Genomic DNA, 27,599 nt, shown 5'->3' with positions numbered 1-27,599 from the left:
ACAATCTCTTTTGCTTATAAGGGAAATTGTTGATGCATGTGAGGCAATCTCAAACAATATCCCGATCTGGGTACTTGAATGTCTGTGGGAGTGTGAGTGTGCAAAATTCAAGGTGATCTTGGAAAATCCAATCTGCCCTCAGAAACTTACTAGCTGTGTGACCCTAAGCAAGTCACCTAATTCTGTTTATCTCAGTTTCCTGATCTATAAAATGAGCTGAAGGAGGAAATGGCAAACATTCCAGTATCTTTGCCTGTGAAAACTCCAAATGGGGTTGTGAATAGTCAAGACACAGACATGACTGAAAACCAACTAAACAACAACAAAACCCTCCTAATTACTAGTTTATGGTCCTTTTCTCTCTTCATTAGGCGAATTCCTCAATACATATGAAACAGAAATCCTGTTTGATAAAATAGGGTCTACAGAAATCTGGAAAGCTTAATAACCTTTCAAAAGACATAAAAAGATAAGGCACATTTTGTCATATATGGACTCACTAAAAATTCAATTAATTACTTTGAAATGCTATAATACAGCTCTTTATAGCATTTTCCACTAATTTGTTTGATTTGATTACTTAATTTAATATTGTACTAGGCTTACTGATTTAATGGAAGGGGGCTAAAATGAAATTTATTTTGCTTTATTTTAATGCATGTGACTTCAGGATTGTTACAGCTTGTTTACCTTTGTCCAAGATTCAAGCTGTACTTCCATTTTACATTCTGATGATCTTAAAAAAAAAATTAAACAAGTTGTTTGGGTTTTTTTTTTTTTTTTGCTTTAGTTGACAAGTCTGAGAAACATAAACTAGTCTTTTCTCCTTTGCTGTCTCAAAGGAATATCATACCGAGATTCCCATTCTAAAATATCCTTCTCATCAGGTAAAATGCTTTCAGGATATCATATTTCTAGTCACAGGGAGAAGTGTTAAGCAAGAAAGGGCAGATGCTGCAGTCTTCAGGTTACCTCCTGCCTTCTAGTCATTTTAACAACTGAAATAATGCTCTAGGAAGTCTATAAAGCACGTGGGGATTGTGAAATAACCAAAAGGGGACCTGTGGGGTTAGAAAGACAGGCAGAGAAGTTTTGAAAATGAAATTATACCTTCATAAATGTGAAGGAGCAAAGCAACATATCCAGGGAAAGAATCAATTTGAGGAAGAAGTTGTTTTGTTTTTGTTTTTATTTTAGATGGCAAATTACATAAGAAAATATCACTTTTACTTTGCAAGAAAAGAGACCCAATGTGCCTGGTCCATATTTTCTGAAGTGTCACATCTTATTTCTGAGAAATGGCCAATTGGTTAAAAATTAATGAGTGCATTGAAGAAAAAAAGCATGTTTACAATTTCTTAAACACATCCTACCTCAGATAAAAAGTGTCAATATTAAACACAACAAAACTTTTCTCTTGTTTTCAATGCAACTAGAAACCAAAAAGTGCTAACCAAATTATCATGAAAGCCAATCATTTCATCAGAAGATAAATTCTCAAATTCTCACCAAATCAGCAATCATCTTTCCATTGCAAACTACAACTATCATATTATAATAGCGAAAGGGGAAAAAAATGGAAACCTGGACTATATAAAATTAATAGCATAGCTTATCAGGCAAAATCTGAAGTTAAAAATGTACAGATATTAATCCTAATAGTAATTATATCTTTAGAATAATAAACATGAAGCCAATTTTGAGATAGACTAAAGTTTTAAAATGTAGAATCAAAAACCTCAATATACAATATTAAACTCCACACCTTCTGACTTGGTATCAAACAAGCTATATGCCGCCATGTGAGAATCTAGCTAACAACTTTTTGATTTTATTTTGTATCTGAGATATAACCTGTGATTTCATCAGTGTGTGCAAGTCTCCATCAGGATCCTTCCCCTTCCAAAGCACTGATCATCAGCATTTACCAAGCAACTTATAGATTTAAGGAGTTGGGGGCAGGGGGGTCATTTAGTGGTTTAATGACTAGCTTAGGGTCACCCAGCCAATAATGAGTCAGAGACAGTCTTCTTTACTTGGAAATTGGTACTCTATCCATTATACCACACTATCTCTCAGTTTGTAGGTAACCACTAAATAAATAGTCCTTTCAAATCACAGCATTTCAAATGTAGAGAGATCATTAAAGGCCATCAAATCTAGTTTTACAGATAAGAAAAATATGGCCTACAGAGGTAAAGTTGTCCAATGTCACCCAACTGGTGGTTGAGTCAAGGCTAAAGTAACAATATTCTTTCTACTATGTCATGATGCTTTGGCTCATTTTTCAAATTTAGGGTCTTTCTATTAGAAAGTATATATATAAATATATAAATTTCCCTTCAAAAAGACCTTCACTATTTTAAAATTATTTTCTTGAAATAAAAATAATTGTTTCAGAAGCATAGACAGTTCTCCACTGGGAACAGTTTGATTAGTCACTGTTTGAATTATCCAGGTCCTTGGCCTTTCTTCTTCCCTCCTAATGAATACTTTCTGTTTTTCTGCAACTTTACTTACATAATAACTAGTAGAAAAGAACAGGGAGAGGAAATAACACTCAAATCAAGGAGAGTTCTATTTATTCCTGACTATTCAAATGGTATTTAACCATGAGCATAAAAAAATCTATCTTGGTTTTTAAAGTATCATAGTATTCTGGAAGAGCAAAATATATAACAATGCTTAGCTATGAAGAATACCCTATACCTTGTATCTTGTTCAAAAAGATTTTTTTAAACTATAACTAATTGCTTGTACTATGTATCACCTGTATCCTGCTTTAATTGTCTGATCCCTATATCATCTGTGTCTTGTTAAAGCACAAGCTTTTTAGTGATCAGAATGGTTTTACTCGAAAACATTCCTGTTGCCTATTAGTAAAACGCTTGCTTAATGAAATATACCTTGTTAGCAGAGCCAATCAGAAGAAAGAGAACATTTCCTTCAACTTTGCTGGAGTTTTGTTTTGTTTTGTTTTGTTTTCCCAATTTATAAGAAAGCATACAGAAAAATCAAGTGGAATCTGTGCTCATAAATAATGGTCTTTTCAGTGCTATTCCATTGAAAGTAAAGTATCTCTTGACTTTAGCAATTGTCAGAAGTTTTATTTCAGGTACCCATGCTACTCTAGGGGGAAAGGAAGTTGAAATGCTGGCCAAATGGAGACTTTTATTTTATTTATGAATTTCAGTATCTATTTTATCCTTTCTGCTATTACCAGGGATAATCAAGACCCAGCTTTTCTGTGAATGATATTTAGGCTTCCAGCAAAGGATGGCATCACAGCACGACCGAGAAAATAATTGTGAAATAAGTAAAATTCACAGCAAACAGAGAATCAGTAAAAGCAAAGTTCATATTGCCAGGTGTGACACTGTGAAAATAAATACTAAGTCCCACACCAGACAATTTCATAAGGCTCTGAGTTAATGGGGGAGGGGAGGGAGGCTATAGTCATAGAAATGTGCCTTTTGAATGTGTTTCTGGTGCTAATGGATCAGTAAATGGCCTCAGCTTTCAATAGTTCATCATTTATCAACAACTAAGCAATAGGAAGGCTCACAACTATAGAAACACTGCACTTACCCATGATGGTTAGAGCAGTAGCTTTTGTTAATTCTTCCTTCATTGATTCAATCACTTCCAAATTACCCCCATCCAGGTTGCATCTATTTATGGTTCCATTTCCTGAGCTGATCCAATAAAGTTTGTTCTCCACATAGTCTATTGATAGACCTGAAATTAAAAAATACAGCTTAAACATGATTGTGTCCACTTACATAATATTTATCTAGTACCATTAGGTTAGAAGAAAAAAATGGAACCACAGACTGTGACCCATCAACAATATAAATAACCAAAGTGTAAGGAAAGTATGAAGTTTTTTTTAGAAACTCAACTGGTTAAGGAAATCATAAACCTTAAATGTGGGAATGACTATAGTTTGAGAAAGTTGTCTGACTTTTCCTCTTTAAAAATTACCCTTCTAAGGGGCAGCTAGGTGGCGCTGTTGATAGAGTGACGGCCCTGGAGTCAGGAGGACTTGAGTTCAAATCTAGCCTCAGACACTTGATACTTACTAGCTGTGTGACCCTGGGCAAGTCAACCCCAATTGCCTCACCAAAAAAAAAAATTACCCTTCTCGCTAAGTAATGGTAAGCTCCTCTACATAAAATACTAATATGGAAAAGTATAAGGGAAAAAACTGAGGCCCAAGTTGAGGCCCCAGAAAACAAAAGTAGGGCACACTGGTTTTCCCCTGAAGCCTGTGGCTCAGTACCTGCTTCCTGACATGTATGCCTCTATTTACTGAAATATGCCTTCCTGTATGCAAGTAGCTCACCACAATATACCCGTGAAACCCTGCATGTATTCACATCTAAGAGGTATATAACTGCAGCTTGGACACGTTCTGGGCCCAGAGTACCAGAGGTTACTCTGCTTTGGGCCCGCGTGTCAATAAAAACACACTCCCTTATTCCTGAGTGCTGTTTGGGTTTCTCTGTCAAAGTTCCCTGTAACGGTACCAGATATTATCGTGGTTGTTTTTTTTTTTTAATCTGAGTATAAGTTATTCAAATTACACATACTAGACTGTCCTGAATGCCAAAATAAAATAAAATAAGCTCTGAGTTTCCCGCTTTACAATTTTTTAAAAAATGTTTTTCCCACAAGATTCAAAGGAAGAAGGGGAAAATTGACTGCAAAAATCTTCAAAAGCTTGTGTACCTCATCTACTTAGGCACTCTCCACCTGCTTTTCTTTTTTTTTTCAGGGCAATGAGGGTTAAGTGACTTGCCCAGGGTCACACAGCTAGTTAAGTGTCAAGTGTCTGAGGCTGGATTTGAACTCAGGTCCTCCTGAATCCAAGGCCAGTGCTTTATCCACTGCACCATCTAGCTGCCCCACTTCACCTACTTTTCTATTGGAGAAAGTCTTGGGTCAACATGGAGCAACAAAGCAGCCTGGTATAATAGTAAAAAGTACCAAATATCTTTCCTCTCAAACCCTACCTCCTTCCAAACTTATTTATTATAATGGAGACAACCACCTTCTTCCCAGTCCCTTAGACTTGCAACCTAGGTGTCATCCTTGATCCTTCATACTCTCACACTCCATATCCAATCTGTTTCCAAGACTTGTCAATTTTACTTTCATAACATCTTACAGACTCCCCTTTTTCTCCTCTGACACTGCTACTACTCTGGTGTAAGTTCTCAATGTTACTCCTGGACTAATACAATAGCCTGCTGAGTTGTCTGCCTGCCACAAGTCTCTCCCCATTCTACTCTATCCTCCACAGTGATGTCAAAGTTATATGAGTTTCCTCATGTGCATGGCAGCTTCTATTCAATAAATTTCAGTGCCTCCCTATCTCCTCCAAGATCAAATTATAAAAGTCTCTCTTTTGCTTTCAAAGTCCTTCATAACATGCCCCATCCTTCCCCCCCCCCATTTCTACTCTTCTTACACCTAATACCCTCCTCCACCTACTCCAATGTACTCTGTGACTCAGTAACACTAGAAGACATGCTGTTCCTGGAATAAGATACTAAGTTTTGTCTTAGCTCTGGACATTTTCACTGGATGCCCTCCCCCCCCCCATGCATAGAATGCTGTTCCTCCTTATCTCTGCCTCTTGGCTTGCTGGGCTTCCTTCAAGTCTTAGCTAAAGTCCCACTTTCTATATGAACCCTTTCCTAATCTCTTTAAATTCTAGTGCCTTCCCTATGTTGATTATTTCTTATTTGTCTTCTATAAAGCTTGTTTGTACATAGATATTTGCATGTTGATTTCCCATTAGGATCTCCCTTGAGAGAAGGGACACTTTTATACACACACACACACACACACACACACACACACACACACACACCATATTCCCAGTGATCACTACAGTTCCTGGAACACTATAGGTCATTAATAAATGTTTTCTGAGTTATTGATCAATTTTTAGAGAACCTGAATTCAAATCTCAGCTTTAGCATTTACTGTGTATATTTGGGCAAGTCACAACCTCCTAGAAGCTCAGGTTCCTAATTTGTAAAAATTCCTGATTAGACTAGATAGTGTCCAAGATCCTTTCCAACTCTAAATTGTCTACCAATCTTAATTATGATCATATAATCATGATAATATTTGAAGCCATATGTAAAAGAGGCCTATTAGGAGAGCTTCCCTTTATTAATTTCAGGATCTCTCTCCCTCTATAAAGCAGGGACATGTAAATGGTGCTTTAGAAAACACAGACAACCCCTGATTTGTTTGGAGGGTTATAAACTCCTACTAGAAAACACATTGGGAGCAGCTAGGTGGTGCAGTAGATAAAGCACTGGCCCTGGATTCAGGAGGACTTGAGTTCAAATCTGGCCTTAGACACTTAACACTTACTAGCTGTGTGACTGACCCTGGGCAAGTTACTCAACCCGCATCAGCCTGCACAAAAAAAAAAAAAAAGAAGAAAAAAGAAAACACATTCTTTTTTGTGAGCTATCAGAGTTTACTGATGAGTTTCTAATTTCATTTTTAGATTGTCTAAAGAAGCATATGCAGAAGTAGACATGTATATGCCTGTGCATTCAGCCCAAGAGGGGAGCTTATCAAATATGTTCCTCAATACATCTTCCCCTCTGAGGGTGAGGGGTGGATTTTGATTCTCTATGCAGCCTGATCCCCAAATCAATCAATCAATCAATCAATCAATCAATATTTCTTAAGCACTTCCTATACACCAGACATTATGTTAAGCACTGGGGATACAAAAAGAGGCAAAAGACAATCCCAGCCCTAAAGGAGCTTACAATCTATTGCAGAAGAAAACATGAAAATAAATATAAACAAAGCAAGCTATATACAAGATAAAGGAAATAATTAACAAATGGAAGCCACTAGAATTACTAGTGTTTGGGGAAGACTTCCAGAAGAAAATGGGATTTAAATTGAGACTTAAAGAAACCCAGGGAAGTCAGTAGTGAGAGCAGAGGAGGAAAGCATTCCAGGCATGGGGGACAGCTAGAGAAAATGTCAGGAGTAGAGCAAAAAGATGGAGCAACTTGTTTATATAATAGCCAGGAGGCCAGTGTCACTATACAGAAAAGTACATGGTAGGGCAGCTAGGTGGTGCAGTGGATAAAGCACCAGCCCTGGATTCAGGAGGGCCTGAGTTCAAATCCGGCCTCAAACACTTGACGCTTACTAGCTGTGTGACCCTGGGCAAGTCACTTAACCTTCATTGGCCTGAAAAAAAGAAAGGAAGGAAGGAAGGAAGGAAGGAAGGAAGGAAGGAAGGAAGGAAGGAAGGAAGGAAGGAAGGAAGGAAGGAAGGAAGGAAGGAAGGAAGGAAGGAAGGAAGGAAGGAAGGAAGGAAGAAAGGAAGAAAGGAAGAAAGGAAGAAAGGAAGAAAGGAAGAAAGGAAGAAAGAAAGGAAGAAAGGAAGGAAGGAAGGAAGGAAGGAAGGAAGGAAGGAAGGAAGGAAGGAAGGAAGGAAGGAAGGAAGGAAGAAAGGAAGAAAGAAAGAAAGAACATGGTAAAGAGTAAGTTGTTAAAAGAATGGAAAGGTAGGAGGGGGCTTCATTAAGAAGAGATTTGAATGTCAGAGTATTTTGTATTTGATTCTGAAGGCAATAGGGAACCAATGGAATTAATGGAATGAGAATTCAGGGGAAGAGTGATGAGATCATCCGGAAGCTTTATGAAAAACAATTCAGTGGCTGAATGGAGGATGGATTGGAGTGGGGAGATGTGAAGCCGACCCATCAGAAACCTCTTGCAGTAATACAGGTGTGAGGTGATAAGGGCCTGCGCTAGAGTGGTGGTAGTGTCAGAGGAAAGAAGTAGGCATATTCACTAGATGTTGCAAAGGGGATAGGCCTTGGCAACAGATTGGAACAAAGGGGTAGGGGGAGGGGGAGGAATAATGAAGAATCCAGGATGATTCCTAGGTTGAGGGATGGGCAGGCTGCTAGCCCTCTATGGTAATAGGGAAGGTAGGAAGGGGGAGACTTCAGGGGATTTAGGAGGGGAATTACAATGACTTCCCCTTTGGACACAGTTTAATCTAACCTTCTAGTCAGAAAAGGGAGATTTATTGGACAGTCAGCTTTATGATTTGCCTCATGATTAATCTGAACTTCAAGAGTTCTCAAGCTCAAGAAAATGAGAATGGACCTTCTAGAAAGAGGAGGAAATTCTCTTAGTAGAGTTGCTGCCTTTTGGAGAAAAAAGAGGATTGCTCACCACATGTTCCAAACCCAGGTATACCTTGCTAGCTCCCACTACTACAGTGAAAGTCCAGGGGTAAAGGTAGGAGTGAGAAGTGAATAAGCATTATCCTAACACCTACTATATGCCAGGCACTGTGCTAATTGCTTTTATAACTATTTCATTTGATCCTCACAACAAAAAGCTCTTGAAGGGGGTACTTATTATCTTCATTTTGTAGTTGAGGAAACTGAGGCAGAGGACAGGAATGTTGTGTGCAAGGAATAACAAAAAAGGCAGTTTTAGCTCTACCAGAGTATCTGAAAGTTGGTAATGTATCATAGAGTAAAATGACAAGTTGGAGATAGGTGGTAAAGGACTTTAAGTTCCAAACAGAAGAGTTTATATTTGATCTTATACATAATAGGGAGCCACGAGAGTTTAGTGAGCAAAAAAGTGATGTGGCCAGAGCTGTGTTTCAGAAATCTTGCTTTTGAAACTGGATAGAAGATGTATTGGGGAGAAGAGAGACCAATCAGAAAATTATTGAAATGATATAAGTGAGAAAGATAGTGACTATAATAAAACGTAATGAAGAGAGTTGATTCAAGAATCAACAAGAATTAGGAAATGATTAGAAACGTGGGGAAAAACAGGGTGAGGAATTGAGGATGACTCCAAGGTTTCAAACCTGGGCAATGTGTAACAAAAGAACCTCATTATTATCCTAGGTTACTTCTAGCTTTGCTGCTCATGCTACTATTTTCCAAGCAAATGTGGTTTTGTTAGTATGGGTATTGCGGCTTATAACCTCATTACATCTTGGGAACTAGTATAGCCAAAATGTTTGTCCTCCTGTAGCTGACATGGTGATGAGACTCTCCAAATGTAAAGCTTCCCCTGTTTGGCAGGATCTGTCAGAATTTGTGTTCCTTTGGTATGACATCCAAGAAACCAGGGTCTGCTTCATGCCACAAATGAGACATTGGTGAAGGAATTTATTGGAGGTTTTGGTTTTAGTGAATGAAAAGAATTGGTAAGACTCTATACTTCACCACATTCACTTCTTTCCTTTCATAATCCTTTTTGTTCTTTCTCTATTTTCCTACCATCTTTATCTTTCTTCTTTGTCTTCCATTTATATTTTAGTGATGTATTTTCTAGCTACAATGACAAAGATTCTTAGTTGCACTGACAACACTCAAGAATCAAGAACATTGTTGAATCCTCTCTTGCACTTTGGAGTTACTCACTTATTAATTCTCCCTAAGATACCTAAATCAATTTAGGTTAATTTATATTAATGCACTTTGTAAGCATTTAAGACACTCTACAGATGTAAAGGACAATTGTTCACTCATTATATAAAGTGGTTTATTCTAAATGATGCACCCAAATCATCATAATCAATACACCTTATTCATTTATGAAAATGAATCAAAAAAGTATTGCACACAATCTGTTTTGGTTTATGCACTAACATTTGTAACTACAAATACATTCCTCTATGGTCTCATTCAAACTACACTGAGGGAATACATCTTACAAAATTATTAATCATTCATAATCAAAGCAGTATATCCTTTAAGTTACTGGGACATTTTTACTATATGAAGATCTGGTGGATTTGAAATCTGTAAAGAGAATGAAAAAGTTAAATCTGGTATGTTGACTGTTTTCAGCATTAAAAATCTATCCATGTGGGGCAGCTAGGTGGCACAGTGGATAGAGCACCGGTCCTGGAGTCAGGAGGACCTGAGTTCAAATCCAGCCTCAGACACTTAACACTTACTAGCTGTGTGAACCTGGGCAAGTCACTTAACCCCCATTGCCTCACCAAAAAAAATAAATGAATAAATAAAAATCTATCCATAAGTTTATATATCAGAAGGAAAATTTTTTCTGCCTCTGTTTATATATGTTATGGGCCCAGAGCACCCCAGAAGTTCTCTGGGGTATATCAAAGAACCTTTCCTTGACAAACTAAACCAAAGGCCAGACACAGCTAAAGAGATAAGTGAAACCTGATCTCTGCTGAGCTAGCTCCAGGACCCCTACCCTTCATTCTAGTCTCCCTCACCTCTGGGGAGATAAGATAAGATTAGGTGGGGCTGCCTTTGTGTCCTGAGGAGAGAGATGGCTTGAAAGATCTGCAGCCACCCCTCACCCAACTCCTCCAGCCACCACCAGTGGGGGATGGTCCTCCCTCACTAAGGGAAATTTCCACAGTCAGATGATCACCCCCATCAGTCCTCTATAAAAGTATCTGCCTGTCTCCTGCTCGAGGAGATTGGTATTTCAGAGCCTCGCTCTGTGCCAAGCCTTTCTATCCATGAGAAGTCCAAGGACTTCTCTCTTGGTTTCTCTTCCCTTCCCCAGCCCCTAAATAAACTACTATCTTATTCTAATTGCTTTTGTGTTCAAGAGGGTATAATTCTTTAAAGAGGAATTCCTAAGGAACCCAAACCCCTATCCCTATCCCGAACCCCCTACCCTATTTTCCCCATGTTCTAACCATGATACTCAAGCCTTTCCCTTACCACACCCCACTGCAAGGATGTGCCAGTGTGTCCTCAGGTAGTCTTGGCTTCAAGTTAAATCCTGATGGGAATGATACTCTGAGACACACGTTCATATTACTGTAGCCTCTAAGTGATTAGCTGAACTAGAAAAGTTGTGGAGAAACATGTGAGGTTGAAGGATCTTGTTATTTAATTAAGAATTTAAACATAAATAGTATTTGTGGGAATTGAAACTCTCTGTAAAACACAAAAGTTTACATATATGTAAATATATGTGTATATATGTATGTGTGTGTCTATACTAAAACTTTTGTGGTGAGAAAAACAACTGTGAGCAAAATGGGTCCCCATCAATATGGAAATGGATGAACAAAGTATGGCATATGAATGGAATGGAATATTATTGCACTATTAAAAATGATATAGGGAATTGAGAGAAAGTTGAGAAGACATATCAGCTGATACAGAGTGTTGTTGTTGTTTGTCCTTTCTCAAAGAGGACCATGATATTACTGAAGGAAAAATGCAGTCTCCCCTATGGAGCCATTTGGGTCCACTGGCAAGATATAGGTCAGAACAATTGGAGATGGCCCCTGGATGCAGAGGGAGACCTTAGACTTTTTAAGCTAAGGTCCTTCAGAGGTCTCAGTTTGCCTGAGGTAAGGGCCATTCAGTGATTAAGGCTAAGTAAGAAATGAGGCAAAGAAATGGTCTCTTTTACCAGGAAAGAAAGGAAAAAAAGAGAAAGAGAAAGAGAGGGAGAGAGGGAAGGAGGGGGGAGAGAGAGAGAGAGAGAGAGAGAGAGAGAGAGAGAGAGAGAGAGAGAGAGAGAGAGAGAGAGAGAGAGAGAGAGAGAGAGAGCGCCCACTTCAGGAGAGCCCGAGCAAGCTCGAGCAGGCAGCCTGTGGGGGAGGTGGAGATCCTCACAGTTTGCTATTTACACCCATTCAGAGCCATCTAGAGGCCAAACAATGGCCAGATAAGGCTTGTGCAGAGATCTATTGTAGGCCAATCAATGACAGGCAGAGTTATTTGGGTTCAAGGCTTTGTCCTTAAAATATATCTAGCCTAGGGGCAGCTAGGTAGCAGTTCACATCTCAGCCTACTGACACTGTCTCCTGGTGTGATCCTGGACAAATCACTTATCCCTCATTGCCTGGCAAAACAAACTAACAAACAAAAAGATATCTAGCTGATAAACCCTGAGACATCTTGTGAGGTTTCAGCAATCAAACTTATATTCCCTTGGGTAGAGTGGCCACCAATAAGGGCAGGATTCCACATATGGATAGAGTGAGAAAAAAGAGGAGGTGGAGGGGAGGGGAGGGAATCAGCAATTCTAGGAATGAAGGTTTAATTTATTGTTTTGTTCAGGGTTTAGAGAAAATGATAAAAATGTTAAACTTAAAAATGTTGTATGTACATTTATTTTTCCAGAAAGCCAGTTGTTAAACATTTACCATCAAACCCCTGGTACCTACCCTCACAGAATTTAGAATCAATCATGGTTGATGAGACAAATTAACCTTTGTGACATTAGTGGGGGTCAACATAAGGCACATAATTAAGTAGGAAGTGGTGTGGTCCAAAGTGTCAGTTCACTGGACACTCAGAGAAAATCACTATGCATGGGAAGACTTCATAACAAAAATGGAAAGAGCATTGGATTCAAATTGCTAGCTAAAAGGAAGCCTATTGGGAGGCTGGGTCTATGAGGAGATGATTACCTCAGATTTAAATACGTTAAGATTGAAATGATAGTGGGACAAACAAAAGAAAATGTCTAGAAGATAGCTAGAGACGTGAAGCAGGAGTAGAGGAGAGAGGTCAGAGCTAGAGGTATGGGTGGCAGCTGAAACCTTGAATATGACAAGACCTCCAAGGGAAAAAGAATAAAGGGAGGTCTTAGGATTACTATTATTATTTATATCTTGAGAACTGCAAAATTTACTGAGAACTGATTCCCCACCCAGTCCCCTCTTTCCCTGGCAGGTAAATTACCTGGGGCTGACTGTCTTTGTCATTTCCAGACTCTTGATGGACTTATGGACCTTCCCCCAAGCAACTTATCCCCTCCCAATGTTCCCCACCTTACTCCCAGGACTTTATGTTATTATGTAAAAAGGGTCCACCTACATTAAGTAGTTTCTATTCAGAGTCAGTAACTCTATACTTAAATTAGGAGCTGTTCTATTATTTCTTTTGTCAAAGGTTCATTTACATTAATTAGCTATTTGTCACTCTGGAGCAATCTTTTGGTTCCCATTTTGTTCTGTTACCCCATTAAAAACCCTGTCCTCTGTTCCCATCTTTGGGTATTCCTAGCTTGATACCGAGCTATAGTTCCTCTGCCCCCATTAAAGACCTAATTTCTCCTATATTGATTGTTTCCTTAATTTCCAGGTTAACAATCTTTAGTTACTAATCTTAACTTGTGTTAATATGAATATATGGATCACCTGGATTTAATGGAGGTACCTTATTATCCAAAAGTATTTTTTGTGAAACTCTGGGTTAATAGGAGCAAAATGTCCTGAAGCTGAACTCGAAACTGAACCCAGATAGCTAGCAGATAAAAAGACCCTACCTAATGACTTCTTTTCCCTTAGGATAGTAAGTCCCTATCTTATGGTAACATCTGGGCGTCTTCATCCTTGCCAAACCCTTTTTTGGAATCTTGTAGTCTTATCATGATGCTTCTATATTCCCTCCATACTTCTTATAACTGAAATTGTTAAACTGCTTTTTGCTTCTGGGTTGATTTCTGTATTATACTATTGAAACTGACAACTCCCTGTAATCAGTGGACTAAAACCATAAATGCCCTCAGAAATGGGGAGTCCCTTGAGCTTCTCTCTTAGGAGGGAAGTCTCCACATAATCATGTTGTGTTATTTTTCTTCTTGGGACAAAATATTAAATTGATATTATGTTTTTTTCTGTCTGTCTCTGATCTGATTTTGTTCTGTAGGAGACATGTTTCTTATCTGTTTTTATTTCTTTAGTAGGATATATTATATTATAATTTCTCTGATCTGTTTGTAGAAAACAGGCAGATACAAAAACTATATTTTAATATTGGACACTTAATGCCTACAACAGTTCGTGAGGCCCTATGAGCAAAAAAATCCACTATGAAGGTGGGGAAACTGAGGCTACAACATTGAAAAAAATTAATTCTAAGTCCAAGCAGTTCTATCAGTCTTAGAGGGCACTTTCCAAAGTTGAACATTTGCACTAATCAACTCCTCCCTGCAATTTGCATAATGTTAAAAAAAAACACAGTGAAATAAGAACCAAGAGAACACAATGACATTAATATTAAAAAACCAAATACACCACTGAAAAATATCAGGGCTCTGCTCAATGCAGTAAGCAAGCTTGACTCGAGGACCTGCTCCTTCTTTATGGTAGAAAGGTTGTGGACCATAGATGTGAGAGGACGGAAACCACTGACAGACATGACCAATTAGCAAGAAATAAACTGGTATTCATGAACTAAAGTATGTCTAGACCAGTAGTCTTTTGGAGACCAAAAGTCCACTGCTAAATTGTCAAAAAGCCAGCTTCTTCAAAATCAATTGTATTTCATCCAAGTGGAATAACCCAAAACATTGACCAGAATACCAAATCAATTATAGCAAAGTGTGACAGACCCTATGCCTATCCTGGCCTCTGTTTAAACCAATCAAAACTATTCTGGTACCTAGCCTTTTAATGAATTCTCTAAGAAGGGCCACTGATAACAAATGTTTAAAACAAAAACAAAACAAAATTAAAATTCCCTGATGTATAGTGTTTGAACCATTCATCTTCAGCCCTGAAAAAATAAGTTTATGTGATGGGGTAAAACCAGTGGAAAGACCCCTAGTTTAGTAATGTGGAAGGTTGTTTAAAGTAGAGAATAATCAATAAATCATTGAAGAGAAAGCATAATGGGTGTGAGGGTGGGAGGACCCTTCCTGGAAGCTCTAGTAGGGACCTTGGCCCTTATAAATAAAAAAAAAAACACAAAAATGTACTGCTGTTTGTTTTATTTTTACCTTTGTGAAAATGGACACCTTGATTTGTTTGAGTCCCCCACACATCCAGATAATCAGAACAACTTATGAGGACTGGCTACAATCCTTTGCAGTGACCAAAGTCAATCTAAGTGGAAAATTAGGAACTATGGAGCCAATAAGCTCATATCAAAATTGAAGCAGATTCTCAACTATTTGGTGATAGTGGTTATGGGACTTTCAGAATTATCCTGTTTTTTGAGAGATCTTATCAAGAGGTCTCCCAATCAAGCCTTGAACTATGAAATGCTTATCACAAAGGATACATTCTGCTTGGTGTATCAAAAGCCACCTCCTGGACCCCTGGAATTCTTCACTCTCCCCGAGAATGGAATCCACTAACTAAGCCCACCTTTCTTTCCAAAATTCCTTAACTACCTTTGTTTAAAATGTATATAAACCCACACAGTCTACTAACCGATGTCCTAATCAGCATAAGCTGGATAGTACCCATGTAATATGTTAATTTTTTCTCCCCTCTCTGCTAATAAAAACCTTTCTTAAATTTTGCACTGTTTTTTTGCATTGTTTTTCTCTGGTTTCCTTCCCTTTAAGGAAGAAGGGGATTTAAATTTCAAGAACTGACCTTTGTATTCTCCAGAGAACTGGCTTTTGTGTTCTCCAATCTTCCCATGAGATCTAAATTCCATTAAGAAAGGTTTGCCTTGACTTATACCTTATAGTTTAAGATTAACTGAAAGTGTGTATAATGAGGCCTTGAGTCAGAAAATCTAGGTTGAAATTTCTCTCTGCCATTTAGCTAAATGACCAGGGACAAGTAATTTTGTCTCCCATAGTCTCTCAGTTGTTTTATGTAAAAAACATATTATTCACCTCCCGTTGTTCTTTTTTTTTTTTTTTTTGCAGGGCAATGAGGGTTAAGTGACTTACCCAGGGTCACACAGCTAGTAAGTGTCAAGTGTCTAAGGATGGATTTGAACTCAGGTCCTCCTGAATCCAGGGCCAGTGCTTTATCCACTGCCACCTAGCTATTGTTCTCCCCCCCCCCTTATCCTTTTGAAGAATGTACAAACCTTAGTGCGATTAGAGATTGTTATTTTCTCATTTTTAATTTAAAAATAGCCAAGTTTCACTATTACAATGATGATCTTTTTTTTGCAGGGCAATGAAGGTTAAGTGACTTGGCCAGGGTCACACAGCTATACAATGATGATTTTATTGAAACATTTTGATTTAAAAGGATCTGCTTATTTATTTTTTTTAATTGAAAGAGGAAAAATTGCTCAAGTTACATATTCAAATATTATCTTAACAGGGAATTTAAATATTAATAAATTTTGGAAATTTATGTAGAAATGTAATTTGGCATTTGAAGAAAAACTACAGAAAAAGAATGAAAAAGAAAATAGATAGTTTAAGAATATCTTCTTGTATCTCTTTGTGGGAAAAAAAATCCAATAGGTTATGTATGTGTGTGTATGTGTGTATTTTCTAAGGCAATAAGATAATTATCTTAAATATTTTGTTTCTTTCCTTTTTAATCCATGCTTAAAAAAACTCTTAAAGCAAAAATTAAAACTATACTTTATACAACATAGAATTAAAATTAAAAATATAAATATACAGAAGGATGGAAATTCAAAAAATAAAGCTTTTTAGGAAAGTGGATGACCAACACTATGCTATTTTGTTCCAAATTTTCATTTAAAATAGTATTATATATTGTTAACATCCTTCAAATTTCTACAGTCCACTTAATGCAACATATGGGTTAAAACTATTGATGTAGGAGGGAAAAAAAGGGTTAACAGAAAAACCTAAGACCCAAGCTCTAAGTCAGATCTGAGCTCTAAAAGGGATTCAGACCCCAGTTAATGGATAACTTAAGATTTGAGTCTTCAGTAATACAAGTCAGGGCCTAGGTTCCTTGTTACCCACATTAATCAGTACCCATAACAAGAACATAAAGAGGCAAGTCATAGAGACCTTAACTATAACAATAATATACAGACAAGGCATAGAAATTCAAACTGACAAATGAAAATATTTTGAAAATAAGCATGGGAATCAAAAAGTGACATGCAGAAAAGGCCAGATTTGTCCCCAAATTCACTTTATGATATGTAAACCCCCAAAACACACTTCTACAGAAAAAGGTACCCACTTTGGGGATTGGCTTAGGACCCCAGGAACTCCAAATTAGGATAAGACCTCCCCTGTACCTCCCTAAGGCGGGGATTATTATAATTAGACTGCTAATCAGTTTATCCATACTGTAAATATAACTGTCTTTCTTTCCTTATTCGAGAGATACCTTTCCACTTTTCTGGTTCTCTCACAGTATTACAATAATACTTGGGAAATTGAGTCACTGAGTCTTGTAATTACAACCCACGATCAATTTAACCCAAACTCCATCCCACATCACTTGGCGCCCAATTTGGGACTTCAAGTCCCAGACTCAAACTCTTTTTCCTTCTTTTTTTTTAAAATTATTTTTTTAATACCTTATTCTTTTTTTGGGGGGGGGAGTGAGGCAATTGGGGTTAAGTGACTTACCCAGGGTCACACAGCTAGTAAATGTCAAGTGTCTGAAGTTGGATTTGAACTCAGGTCCTCCTGAATCCCAGGCCCATGCTTTATCCACTGCACCACCTAGCTGCCCCCTTCTTTTTTTTTTTTTTTAAAAGCAATGGGGTGAGATGTTGCTGAGGTAAGTTTTGCTCCTTTGGCAGACAGGCCAGCTCGCCAAACAGAGCAGGGAGTGGAGTATTTTCTCATTGGTCCTGGATCAAGAGATTTGCCCTGAGAGATTTCCCTTTGATTGAGCAATTGGTTAAGGGATCTCCCAGCAAAACTCAGAAATCTGGGGGAACATCCTAGAGGGCAGTTTTTGCTGTTAATTAATTGACACCCACATGGGCTCAGGTGTAGTATCAGTAATCTTGTTTTACGCAGCTGCTTGTTGTCTCAAACATTTCTCTGTCGAATATAGTAATTGTGTTGTACAATCTGTGGGGAATTTTTGGTTGTACCCCCATAGCCTTTCAGAGTGATTGCCAGGCTCTGAAGGTGGGGGAAGGGCAGTCTCTGACTTCTGGATATCTTTACAGGTGTGTGTCTATTTAAGTTGAAATGTTAATTCTCTGTTAGGCATTCATAGCCTTAGATGAACATTGTAAAAGCTAGTTTGAAAATGCTGCTACTTTGAAATCCTTTGTAGTGGAATGGTTAAAAATGAGGAACTATTTGTAACGTGTAAAAGTTTTAAAGAAAAATGAACTCTAGTGAAGCGTGACTTGTGACTGCACCGCTGTTCTCTTTCTTTTCCTCCCTCCCTCTCAGGTGCTGGCTGGCTGGGCAGCACGGGAACAGTGAGTGGGAAAGAAATGTTTAGAACATTTTTTAGAAGGTGTCCAGAGAATTTTAAATTATTGGTAAAAGCAAATAGAAAGAAAGCTGTGCCATTTTGTACTGACAATGCAAAGAATTTGGAATCTTGGGGAAAAAAGGGGGCAGTGTATTTAACGTGCACTGCCACTTTAAGTGCTCACCTGCCATTTCAAGATCTGTAAATTCTGGAAGAAAGCAAAGAAGCTGGTAAATCATTATATAGAAAAAAAGACCTTCCAGACTTCTTTTAATTGGTAAACTTGCCAGAAAAGAGCTTGTTACAAGGAATGGTTTCACTGAGGATTTATAAGGCTGCTTATTATATAGAAGTAATTGCTAATGGTTGATCTTTACACCAGGATAAAGTTTAAACCAGAGAAGAAGGAAAGAAAAACCAAGCAACATGGGTGTGTCTCCTGGGAAATTTTTTGCTCATTGTAACTTCATGAGAATAGAGGTTTGTTATTTAAGATAAAATATTTTGGGACTGTAATTTATAATATTTTTTGAGTTTTGAATTCAGGTATAATTTTTTGGTTGGTTAAGCCAGTAATCCAAGTACTGGAGAGAATGCCACAAGAGGGAATGTGCTGTTTACAGGTGGAGGTATCTGGGAAAAAGCCGAAAGGACGATCTGGGTCTCATCTGAAATAGGCTCCTTCTGGCTCATTGTGTTCCTGCTGAACAGGAAAAGTTCCCCAACTGGCTATCCCTGAATCTGGCTAGTACTGCATGACTGATGGTCACTTGTAACTTTTATCTAAAATCAAACAAAGCTAAGGCTATTTTATCCTGGTCGTTATTTTCATGTCCCTGCTTTTTCTTTTATAGCAGATTTCTATAATCAGAGCAAATAGTCAGTAGAAGAAATGAGCATAATGCAAGTATGTAAGACCTTACTGTTTTCAGTTTAAATGTGTGGTCACTTGATGTGCCAACCAACTAGGTATATTAATATTCAGGTTTCCCATCTCCCTGCTAATGTTTAGATGGTATTATGATAAAGTTAAATTAACTGGGTATCTTTTTGGTTTAGAAGAAAGTGAAATTCCTCTCCAGGGCAGATGAGAGGGAGGATGGTAACTAGGAAACATAGTTATGCATTTCAGGTTTTATCATAAATCTGCCCAGTCAGATCTCTGTTATGTCCTGCTAAGCTATCAACTCCATGGCACAAGGGAATCACAGGGCAGGCCTTGCTACTAGATTAGTTGCCAGTTCCATTCACCTGTTCACCCTAACCCTGGTTCCCTTGCATCCTACTGTGCTCCACTATATTTCCCCTTCCTATACCAAGGAGGAGAATATAAATCTTTAGTGTTAACTACCAACTGCTTAAGTCCATATGTTACCTTGGGCTATTTGGATCTCAGAGTAAGAATCCTACTCCCCCTTCTCATACTAGAGTCAGAAGAGGAAGATGAGATAATTTTCTTAGGTGGGTCTGGAAAACTGCTGCCCTCACTATTCCTTTTGTTGGGTAACTTGAACATGAAGCTATGCTTACAAATTTAACATTGGTAATAGAATAAATTTCTAATTCTACTGCATTAGGTTTACAAGAATTGGAAGAGTGCTCCAACTCTCTGGCAAATGTGGTCCTGGACTGAGGCAGAGTCTATATGGTTCAGAACACCTCATGAAGGTTGAGTTGTTGTCCAGAGATTACCTGGATGGTTGAAACTGTTCACAACTGTTTGCTTACTCCAGTTTTTCATGGAACTCTTAGATTTATTCTGTATTGGGGTCCCTGTTGTGCCTTGGTCTGTTTGTTAATCAATTGTGTTTTGTGTTGTGATCCTTGCATTTTTAGCTCTACCTCCTAGATCTCCCTCAATTCATAAAGCCCCATGGGCCCTTACTTGGCCCCCACTCAGCAGGAAGCAATAACAGAAGAGATGATCTTCATCCCTTTTCCAGGGGTATATGAAAAGGGGGGAATGATGTAGGAGGCAAAAAAAGGGGTTAACAGGAAAACCTAAGACCCAAGTTCTAATTGAGATCTGAGCTCTAAGAGGGATTCAGACCCCAGTTAATGGATAACTTAAGACTTGAGTATTCATTAATACAAGTCAAGGCCTAGGTTCTCACTACCCACATTAATCAACACCCATAACAAGATAAATGATGACGTGTAAACCCCAAAAACACACCTCCACAGAAAAAGGAACCCACCTCGGGGGTTGACTCAAGCCCCCAGGAATTCCAAATTAGGATAAGACCTCCCCTGTACCTCCCTAAAGTGGAGATTATTATAATTAGACTGTTAATCAGTTTATCCATACTATAAATATGACTGTCTTTCTTTCCTTATTCGAGAGATACCTTTCTACTTTTCTGTTTCTCTCCCTGTGTTCATTCACAGTATTACAATAAAACTTGGGAAACTGAGCCACTGAATCTTGTAATTCTTTTGGGACTCATGATCAATTTGACCCCAAATCCAAACCACATCACTATCAGTAAGTTACAGAATGTTTAATGTTATGTTACCAAGATTGTGATTCAAAAGCAATTCACTGAAATCCAAAAGATTATAAGGCAAAACTAATTAAACCAGGCATTCTCTGGCCTTGAATTCACTTCTCTGGGCCTTAACTTTAGTCATCTATGAAATTAGGGGGTTGGATTTAATGACCTCCCCCTGTTCTGCACATGTCCCTCCACAGGTACATAAATAGCCACAATGTGGTATCAATTATACTCTCTACTGCTTCTCTCAGTCTGGAACTTAGAACACATGGGAAAATGTCAATAAAGGTGGGATGGTGATGTGGTAAGAACAAAGAATAAAAAGGGACACTATAAGAGTACTCCACTGGTACACCCCTGATATTTGGAGAGATTGAAGACCTTAAAAATGTTACGTGGACCATCTATGGTAAACTCTGGGGAAAACATGAATGAAAGTTGTATGGGAGGGGCAGAAATGGATAGATTGTGACCTGCATTATTGAACAAAGCTTCTAAATCAATGAGGTCACGGGCCATTTGAACATGCATGAGTATATGTTCTTACATGGATTCAGAATGCCAGTAGCACAATTTCTGCTAAAGTACATTAAGGAGGGGCAGCTAAGTGGCACAGTGGATAAAGTACTGGCTCTGGAGTCAGGGGGACCTGAGTTCAAACCTGCCCTCAGACACTTGATACTTACTAGCTGTGTGACCCTGGGCAAGTCACTTAACCCCAATTGCCTCACAAGAAACAAACAAAAATAAAGTACATTATGGTAACTTGGAATGGTGGGAAAAGCATTGAACCTTGATTCAAATCCTGGCTCTGATGTTGATGGGTCTTTAGTTAAATCATTTAATCACCTTTAGCCTCTATTTCTTCTTCTATCAAGGAAGGAGCAGGAAGAGAGGAAGAAAGGCTGGACTAAGTTCTTTCTCAGGTTCCTTCTAGCCCTAAAATTCTGTGGTTCTTCATCCTTCTGTCCTTTTTTTTTTAACTTTACCTTACCTATCTATTCACCCCCCCCCCCATATTTAAAAATCTTCAATGGCTCCATAAAGCCTCTAGTATAGTTTTTCTTTTCTTTTAATGGTCAGCCTGTCATTTAAGCCCCTCAAAAATCTGGATTTCACCTTTCTTTCTAATGTTGTTTCCCATTATTATCCTTAATGTATCTTTGTTCCAGTCAAATTAGCCTACCATATCCAATATTCCACCACTAGTTTTCTTTCCTTTGTTTTATTTTTGATTAAATATATATTTTATCAATTAATAAAAATAGTTTTCTCTACCTCTCACTCCCACCCCTTTTGGAAAAAAAAAAAGAAAAAGAAAATCTTTAGTTAAGCAAAACAAATTCTTAAATTGGCAATATCCAAAAAATATATATGTTCCATTCTGGACCCTAAGTCCATCACCTCTCTGTCAGAAGATGGAGAGAATAGTTCATCTTTGGTCATCTGGAATAGTAATATGTCATATTGATGTGACTTCTTAAATCTTTCAAAGTTGTCTTTACAATATTTTATAAATTGTTCTCCTGATTCTGATCTGTTTCCATTCATAAGTCTTCCTTAGTTTTTTGGAAGCCATCTATTTCTTCATTTTTTATAGTACAATAATATAACATATTTATATATAATAATTGGTTCAGCCATTCCTTAGCTCATGGACATTTCCTTAATTTCTTCTTTATCATCATAAAAATATTGCTATAAATATTTTTGTACATAATGAGTCTTTTTCCTCTTTGTTATCAGGGGAGTATAGATTTAGTGGCACTATTACTGGATCAAAGAATATGCGTAGTTTAATAAATTTTGGGTCATGTTAGGAAACAGATAGATGGGATTCTATTCTTGGACCCCTTCTCTCACAGGAGAGCAGAGTGGCCAGCCTCTGGTCCCAACTTCCTGCTTCCAACCACCTTGCAGAATTAAAATTTCCTTTAGATAAGGGTAGGAAAAGATGATGCTAGAGATGTCTATTCATGCCTCCCTTTGAGTGACAAAGGGATAGCCACATTCCACTTGAACCTTGATATAATAAATCAAGAAAAAAGTATAAAAGAATCACAAAAGAAGGGATGATCAATGAAGCAAGATCTCAGAGGATATGGGAAAGAAGGAACTGAAGGATCTAAGTGGGACGATTAATGCTGGCAAAGAGAACAAGTAATAAGTCAAGCCATAAATCTCAAGGAGGAGTAGAGGGGAAGTACAAGACTTCTGATCTTCTTTATAAAGGAATCAATCTTCTAAGATAAATTGGAATTAGAGCTTGAGGAGAGTGAAGGTTTCGAATAGATCTGGAGGCAATGTGATAGGATTCTATTATAAGATAAACAAAGGGGCAGCTAGGTGGCGCAGTGGATAGAGCACCGGCCCTGGAGTCAGGAGTACCTGAGTTCGGATCCGGCCTCAGACACTTAACACTTACTGGCTGTGTGACCCTGGGCAAGTCACTTAACCCCAATTGCCTCACTAAAATAAAAAAAAATAAAATAAAAAAAATAAAAAAGATAAACAAAAATATTGTTGTGCAGTGGTGAAGAACATAAGCAAAAAAAGTTGAAAAATAAAGGTGAATAACTAGGTAATTGAGTTCCATTGAACCTTCTTTTCTCCCAAAAAAACCTTAAAATTCTCTAAGATTCTCTTCATAAATCTCAAAATAGACCTACCCCAAAGTGGCATTCTTGCTTTTTTTTTCTCTCAATCCTCTGCTCATTGTCTATTTTGTGAATATTTTAGTGTTCCCTAAAATTTTGGGGGGGAAGGGAATGGATAAGGGTTGATTTATTGGGGTTTTTTGTATGTTGTCTAGTATTTATGTATTTGTCAATGTGTCCCCTTAGCTCTGAGGGACAGGGACTGTCTCATGTTGGTTTTTGTATGCCCAACACTTAGCACAGTGTCCAGCACATAATAGACTTTTGAGGAATTGATTAATTGATTTATGCCACTTACATCTGAAACTAGAATAGAAGAAAAAATCCCCCTTAAAAATAGGTAACTTTTGAGGGAACTTAACCTACACTATGATTACCAAGCAGGACTTTTGCAAGTTAATTTGTAAATACAATGTGTTTCTGAGGTACAAAGGTCTTATATACACACAAATAGTTATTTGTCCTACTCAGGATGCTACTGTGTGATTGTCCTAGGGGGTCTATACTCCTTTTAACCTATCCTCAATATCTCCCACTATACAGAGGCTCATGAATTGATGGTGCTTTTTAAATAGCAGAAATGTCTATGCTTTGTGACAAGTTTATATAAATAATGGAAATAAATTTTATCAGTAAACATAATCCAGAAAAAATCTTGATTACTTATTAATGTACCTCACAATATCTTTCTACATATGAGATATAGTTGAAAACTTCAGTCTAATTCTTCATTTCACAAAAAGTAGCAGATCAAAAAATGTTTGTTGAATTGCATTCCATTACATTTTACATCTCACTTTAAATAGCATATGGATTAGAACTATCAGTAAATTATAGAATGTTTAATATGATGTTACCAAACTCAGGATTCAGAAGTAATTCACTAAAATCCAAAAGATAATAAAACTAATCAAAGAAAGGATTCTCTGGGCCTTGACCTGCCACTCAGTCCTTATGTTTCCATAAATAAATTATTTCACTTCTCTGGGTATTAGCTTTATTCATTGATAAAATTAGGGGGTTGGATTCAATGACCTCCATGGTTCTTTTTATACCCACATCCTAAGAAGAATCTGAGTTGGAAATGAACTCAGAGACCATCCTAACTGTCACTTGACCCTCTGAGGTGCTAATAATTATGACAGCTTAGCAGAGTAGCTCTTTTGTTTTAGATGTCCATTTTATGATCTAGTAGTTGTTTTATAAGTTGTTTACTGTAAAAAGATAAGCATTTGTATGTTGTTTGGAAATGATTTTTGTCCTCCAAATTTGATAAAGAAACGATAAACACCTCCTAATGACAAGCAGCCCCCAAAATCTAGTAAACCACTGATAATATTTACTAATGATAACAGGAAACTCAAGTTTCCACTGGTCACTTCCTTTCTTCATAAGCTTAGACCAAACACAATTTACAATGTAACTTATAAATGTCCCAGGCAGAAGCAAAAATAACAACAATAAATGCCTGCTCTTTGGTCACTACTAGTCAGATTCCTATAGTTCTAGCACCCAGAAATTAGAAAAGTGGAGCGTCCCATGTTTTCTAGAGTGGTACTGAGTGATCAAGACTTGACAGAAAATTAACTTGGAGGGAAACACAAGGCCCCTGGATGGACAAAGAGGGAACCTTGTGGTAAGCACTTGAAGACATGCTTACCAGGACATTTAGGACTCATATTGGTAATTTGTTCCTAGAAGGGTTGATATTTGTATTGTTGAATAGATAATTTGCATGCTTTCAGTTAATAGAGTGATTTATGAATCAATGATTGTAAATCCAATTTAGTTATTTCCATTTCACATAATTGTTAAGGTGACTGCACCATGCGTTATGTTTTCTTATACATAATTTTTATCCTCAAATAGGAACTGTTATGGACCTGGGGTACCTCATAAGTTTTCTGGGAAAACTCAAGGAAACTTCTCTCGGTTTCTTTTCCCTAGTGCCTAAATAAAATATTCTTTGATTCTAATTTTATTTGTGTGCAAGAAACTGTAATTCTTTAAAGAGGAATTCTTAAGAACCCCTACCTCAAACCCCGCACTAATTTCCCCCACAACAGGAACCAAACAAACTGCTTTAACCTCTCAAGGATACCACCCTCCTTCTAGTTACCCAGGTTTTTAAGTGTATTGCCACTTGGACTCTCAATTACACTCACTCCATGTATTAAATCTGATAAAAACAGACTGAATAAAGGTCATTTCAATGGTCATTTCTACTTTCTCAATATCTTTCATATATCTTCTCCATTCATATGGCTTCTACCCTTACATATAGGCCCTCATCGAGTTTCACCTAGACTTATAGCAATGGTTATTCTAATTTATCCCCCTGCCTCAAGTCTTTCCCAACTCCAATTCATCCTTCATTCAAATGCCAGTTATTCTCTTAAAGTGTAGGTCTGACCATTGATGTCTCCTACTCAATAAAAACCCAGTGATTCCCTTTTACCTCCATCAGTCATAAAATCATCTGTCTTTTTAAAGCCCTTCACAACTTCATTCTGCCCTATTTTCTAGCATTCTTTTTATTATTATTCATTTTATTCCCCTCCATAATCTATAATCCAGTGATGCTGGACAATTTGCTGTTCTTCATATGTGACAACTCCATCTCCCTGACAGGTCTGAATCTTTGTCCTGTCTGACCCTTATGCCTGGAAAGTTCTCCTTCCTGCCTTCTGCCCCCTAACTTCCCGGGACTCCTGCAAGATAGCTCCAATCTTCCTAGGGGAAATTTTCCCTGCTAGTTCTCTTTCCCACTAATGCCTTCAGGGTGAGATTATGCATCTACTCTTAGTTACAAACTTCCTTCCTCATTAAAGTATAGTCTCTTTAAGGGCAGGGATTGGTTGTGATTTTTGTTTCTTTCTTTGAATTTCTCAACATTTAGCTTAATGACTGACATTTAGTAGATGGTTTATAAATTCAGATTATCACAGTAGTGAAGTTCAAAGGATATTAATGTTAGCTCCCCTATTAGAAAGTTAAGAATCAGAGGATCTCACAGCTGATCAGGACCTCAGGGACATTATTTAATACAATCTCCTCCTCCTATTCCTCCTCCTCCATCTTCAGTGACTTACCCAGGGTCACACAGCTAGCAAGTGTTAAGTGTCTGAGGCCACATTTGAACTCAGGTCCTCCTGACTCCAGGGTGGGTGCTCTATTCTACAGTGCTACCTAACTGCCCCTTGAAGACCTTCAATGAAGTAAAACCCACCTGTCCCAAGCAATTCTATTCCACTTTTGAATAGCTCTAATTATTAAGAAGTTTTCCTTTAAACTAAGCCTAAATATTCTTCTTTGTAGCATCCATACATTCTCTGTATTTCTGGCTTCTGGAGACAAACAGCATATCAATTTATTTCTCTTTCCAGTTTTCAACCTTTCAAATAGTAGAAGGCAATGATTACACCCCATCTCTAAGTCTTTATTCCTTTTCTATGCTAAATATCTCCAGTTCCCTCACACTGATCTTCATGTAACATGCATCAAGCTCTTCCCCATGCTGGCTATCATCCTCTGGATATTCTCCAACTTGTAATATCTTTAAAATGTGGGATCCAGAAACCAAACTGTTTCAGGTAACTTCTAGGATTCTAAAAACCTGAGTGACTATCATGGGTAATGCTGATTGGCAGCACAAAGTTTCTTTTCCTAAGACTTAAGGGATAAAATTCATATCTCACAAACATTTTAAAGATGGAAATGGATTTAATTAGTAAATTAAAATCCTGCGTGTTATGTAAACTGCTCTAAGCACTTAATGTGTATCCAAGACTGAGCCATAAATCTTAATTGAGAATATTTAGTTTAACAATGGGTAGCTGGGAATGTTGATTTGTATTTAAAGAAAACAAAGTTATTCAGCCCAAACTGCCTGAAGGCTGCAATTACTCACTCTTTAGAGCTACAGACTTCTAAAACGCCAACTTGGGTGTTTTGATAAGATTATGATGCACTTCTATTTCAAGTATGTCACACATATGGATTTTAAAACAAACAAGCTAGTCATTTATAGAACAGTGCTTGTTTTTCACCAACATAAAAACAAATCACCAAATTCAACAACCAATAGACTACTGAGCTTGGATTCAGAAAGTCCTCAGTTCAAAAGTCACCTCAGATGTTTCCTAGCTCTATTACCTTAAGATAGTTCCTGTGTCTCAGTTTCCTCATCTGTAAACTGAATAGGTTGGACAAGATGGCCTCTAAGGACTCTTTCCACTTTAAATCTATGATCCAAAGTGACAACCATTCAATGTCTTTTTTTTTTTTTTTAGTGAGGCAATTGGGGTTAAGTGACTTGCCCAGGGTCACACA

General features: G+C 37.7%; 1 protein-coding gene across 1 annotated transcript in view; it reads right to left on the bottom strand.

Moving 5' to 3' along the window:
• Nucleotides 1-27,599, bottom strand: part of LRP1B (LDL receptor related protein 1B) — a 2,279,180-nt gene that overhangs the window by 756,304 nt on the left and 1,495,277 nt on the right. The window contains 1 exon segment of the mRNA XM_043994810.1: nucleotides 3,589-3,738. Within this exon segment, the coding sequence (XP_043850745.1) occupies nucleotides 3,589-3,738 (150 nt within the window).

This window comes from Dromiciops gliroides, chromosome 3 (genome assembly GCF_019393635.1).
Source record: "Dromiciops gliroides isolate mDroGli1 chromosome 3, mDroGli1.pri, whole genome shotgun sequence".
Classification (NCBI taxonomy): domain Eukaryota; kingdom Metazoa; phylum Chordata; class Mammalia; order Microbiotheria; family Microbiotheriidae; genus Dromiciops; species Dromiciops gliroides.
Note: the sequence above shows the minus strand (reverse complement) of the source record. Positions and strands in the feature narration are given on the sequence as shown.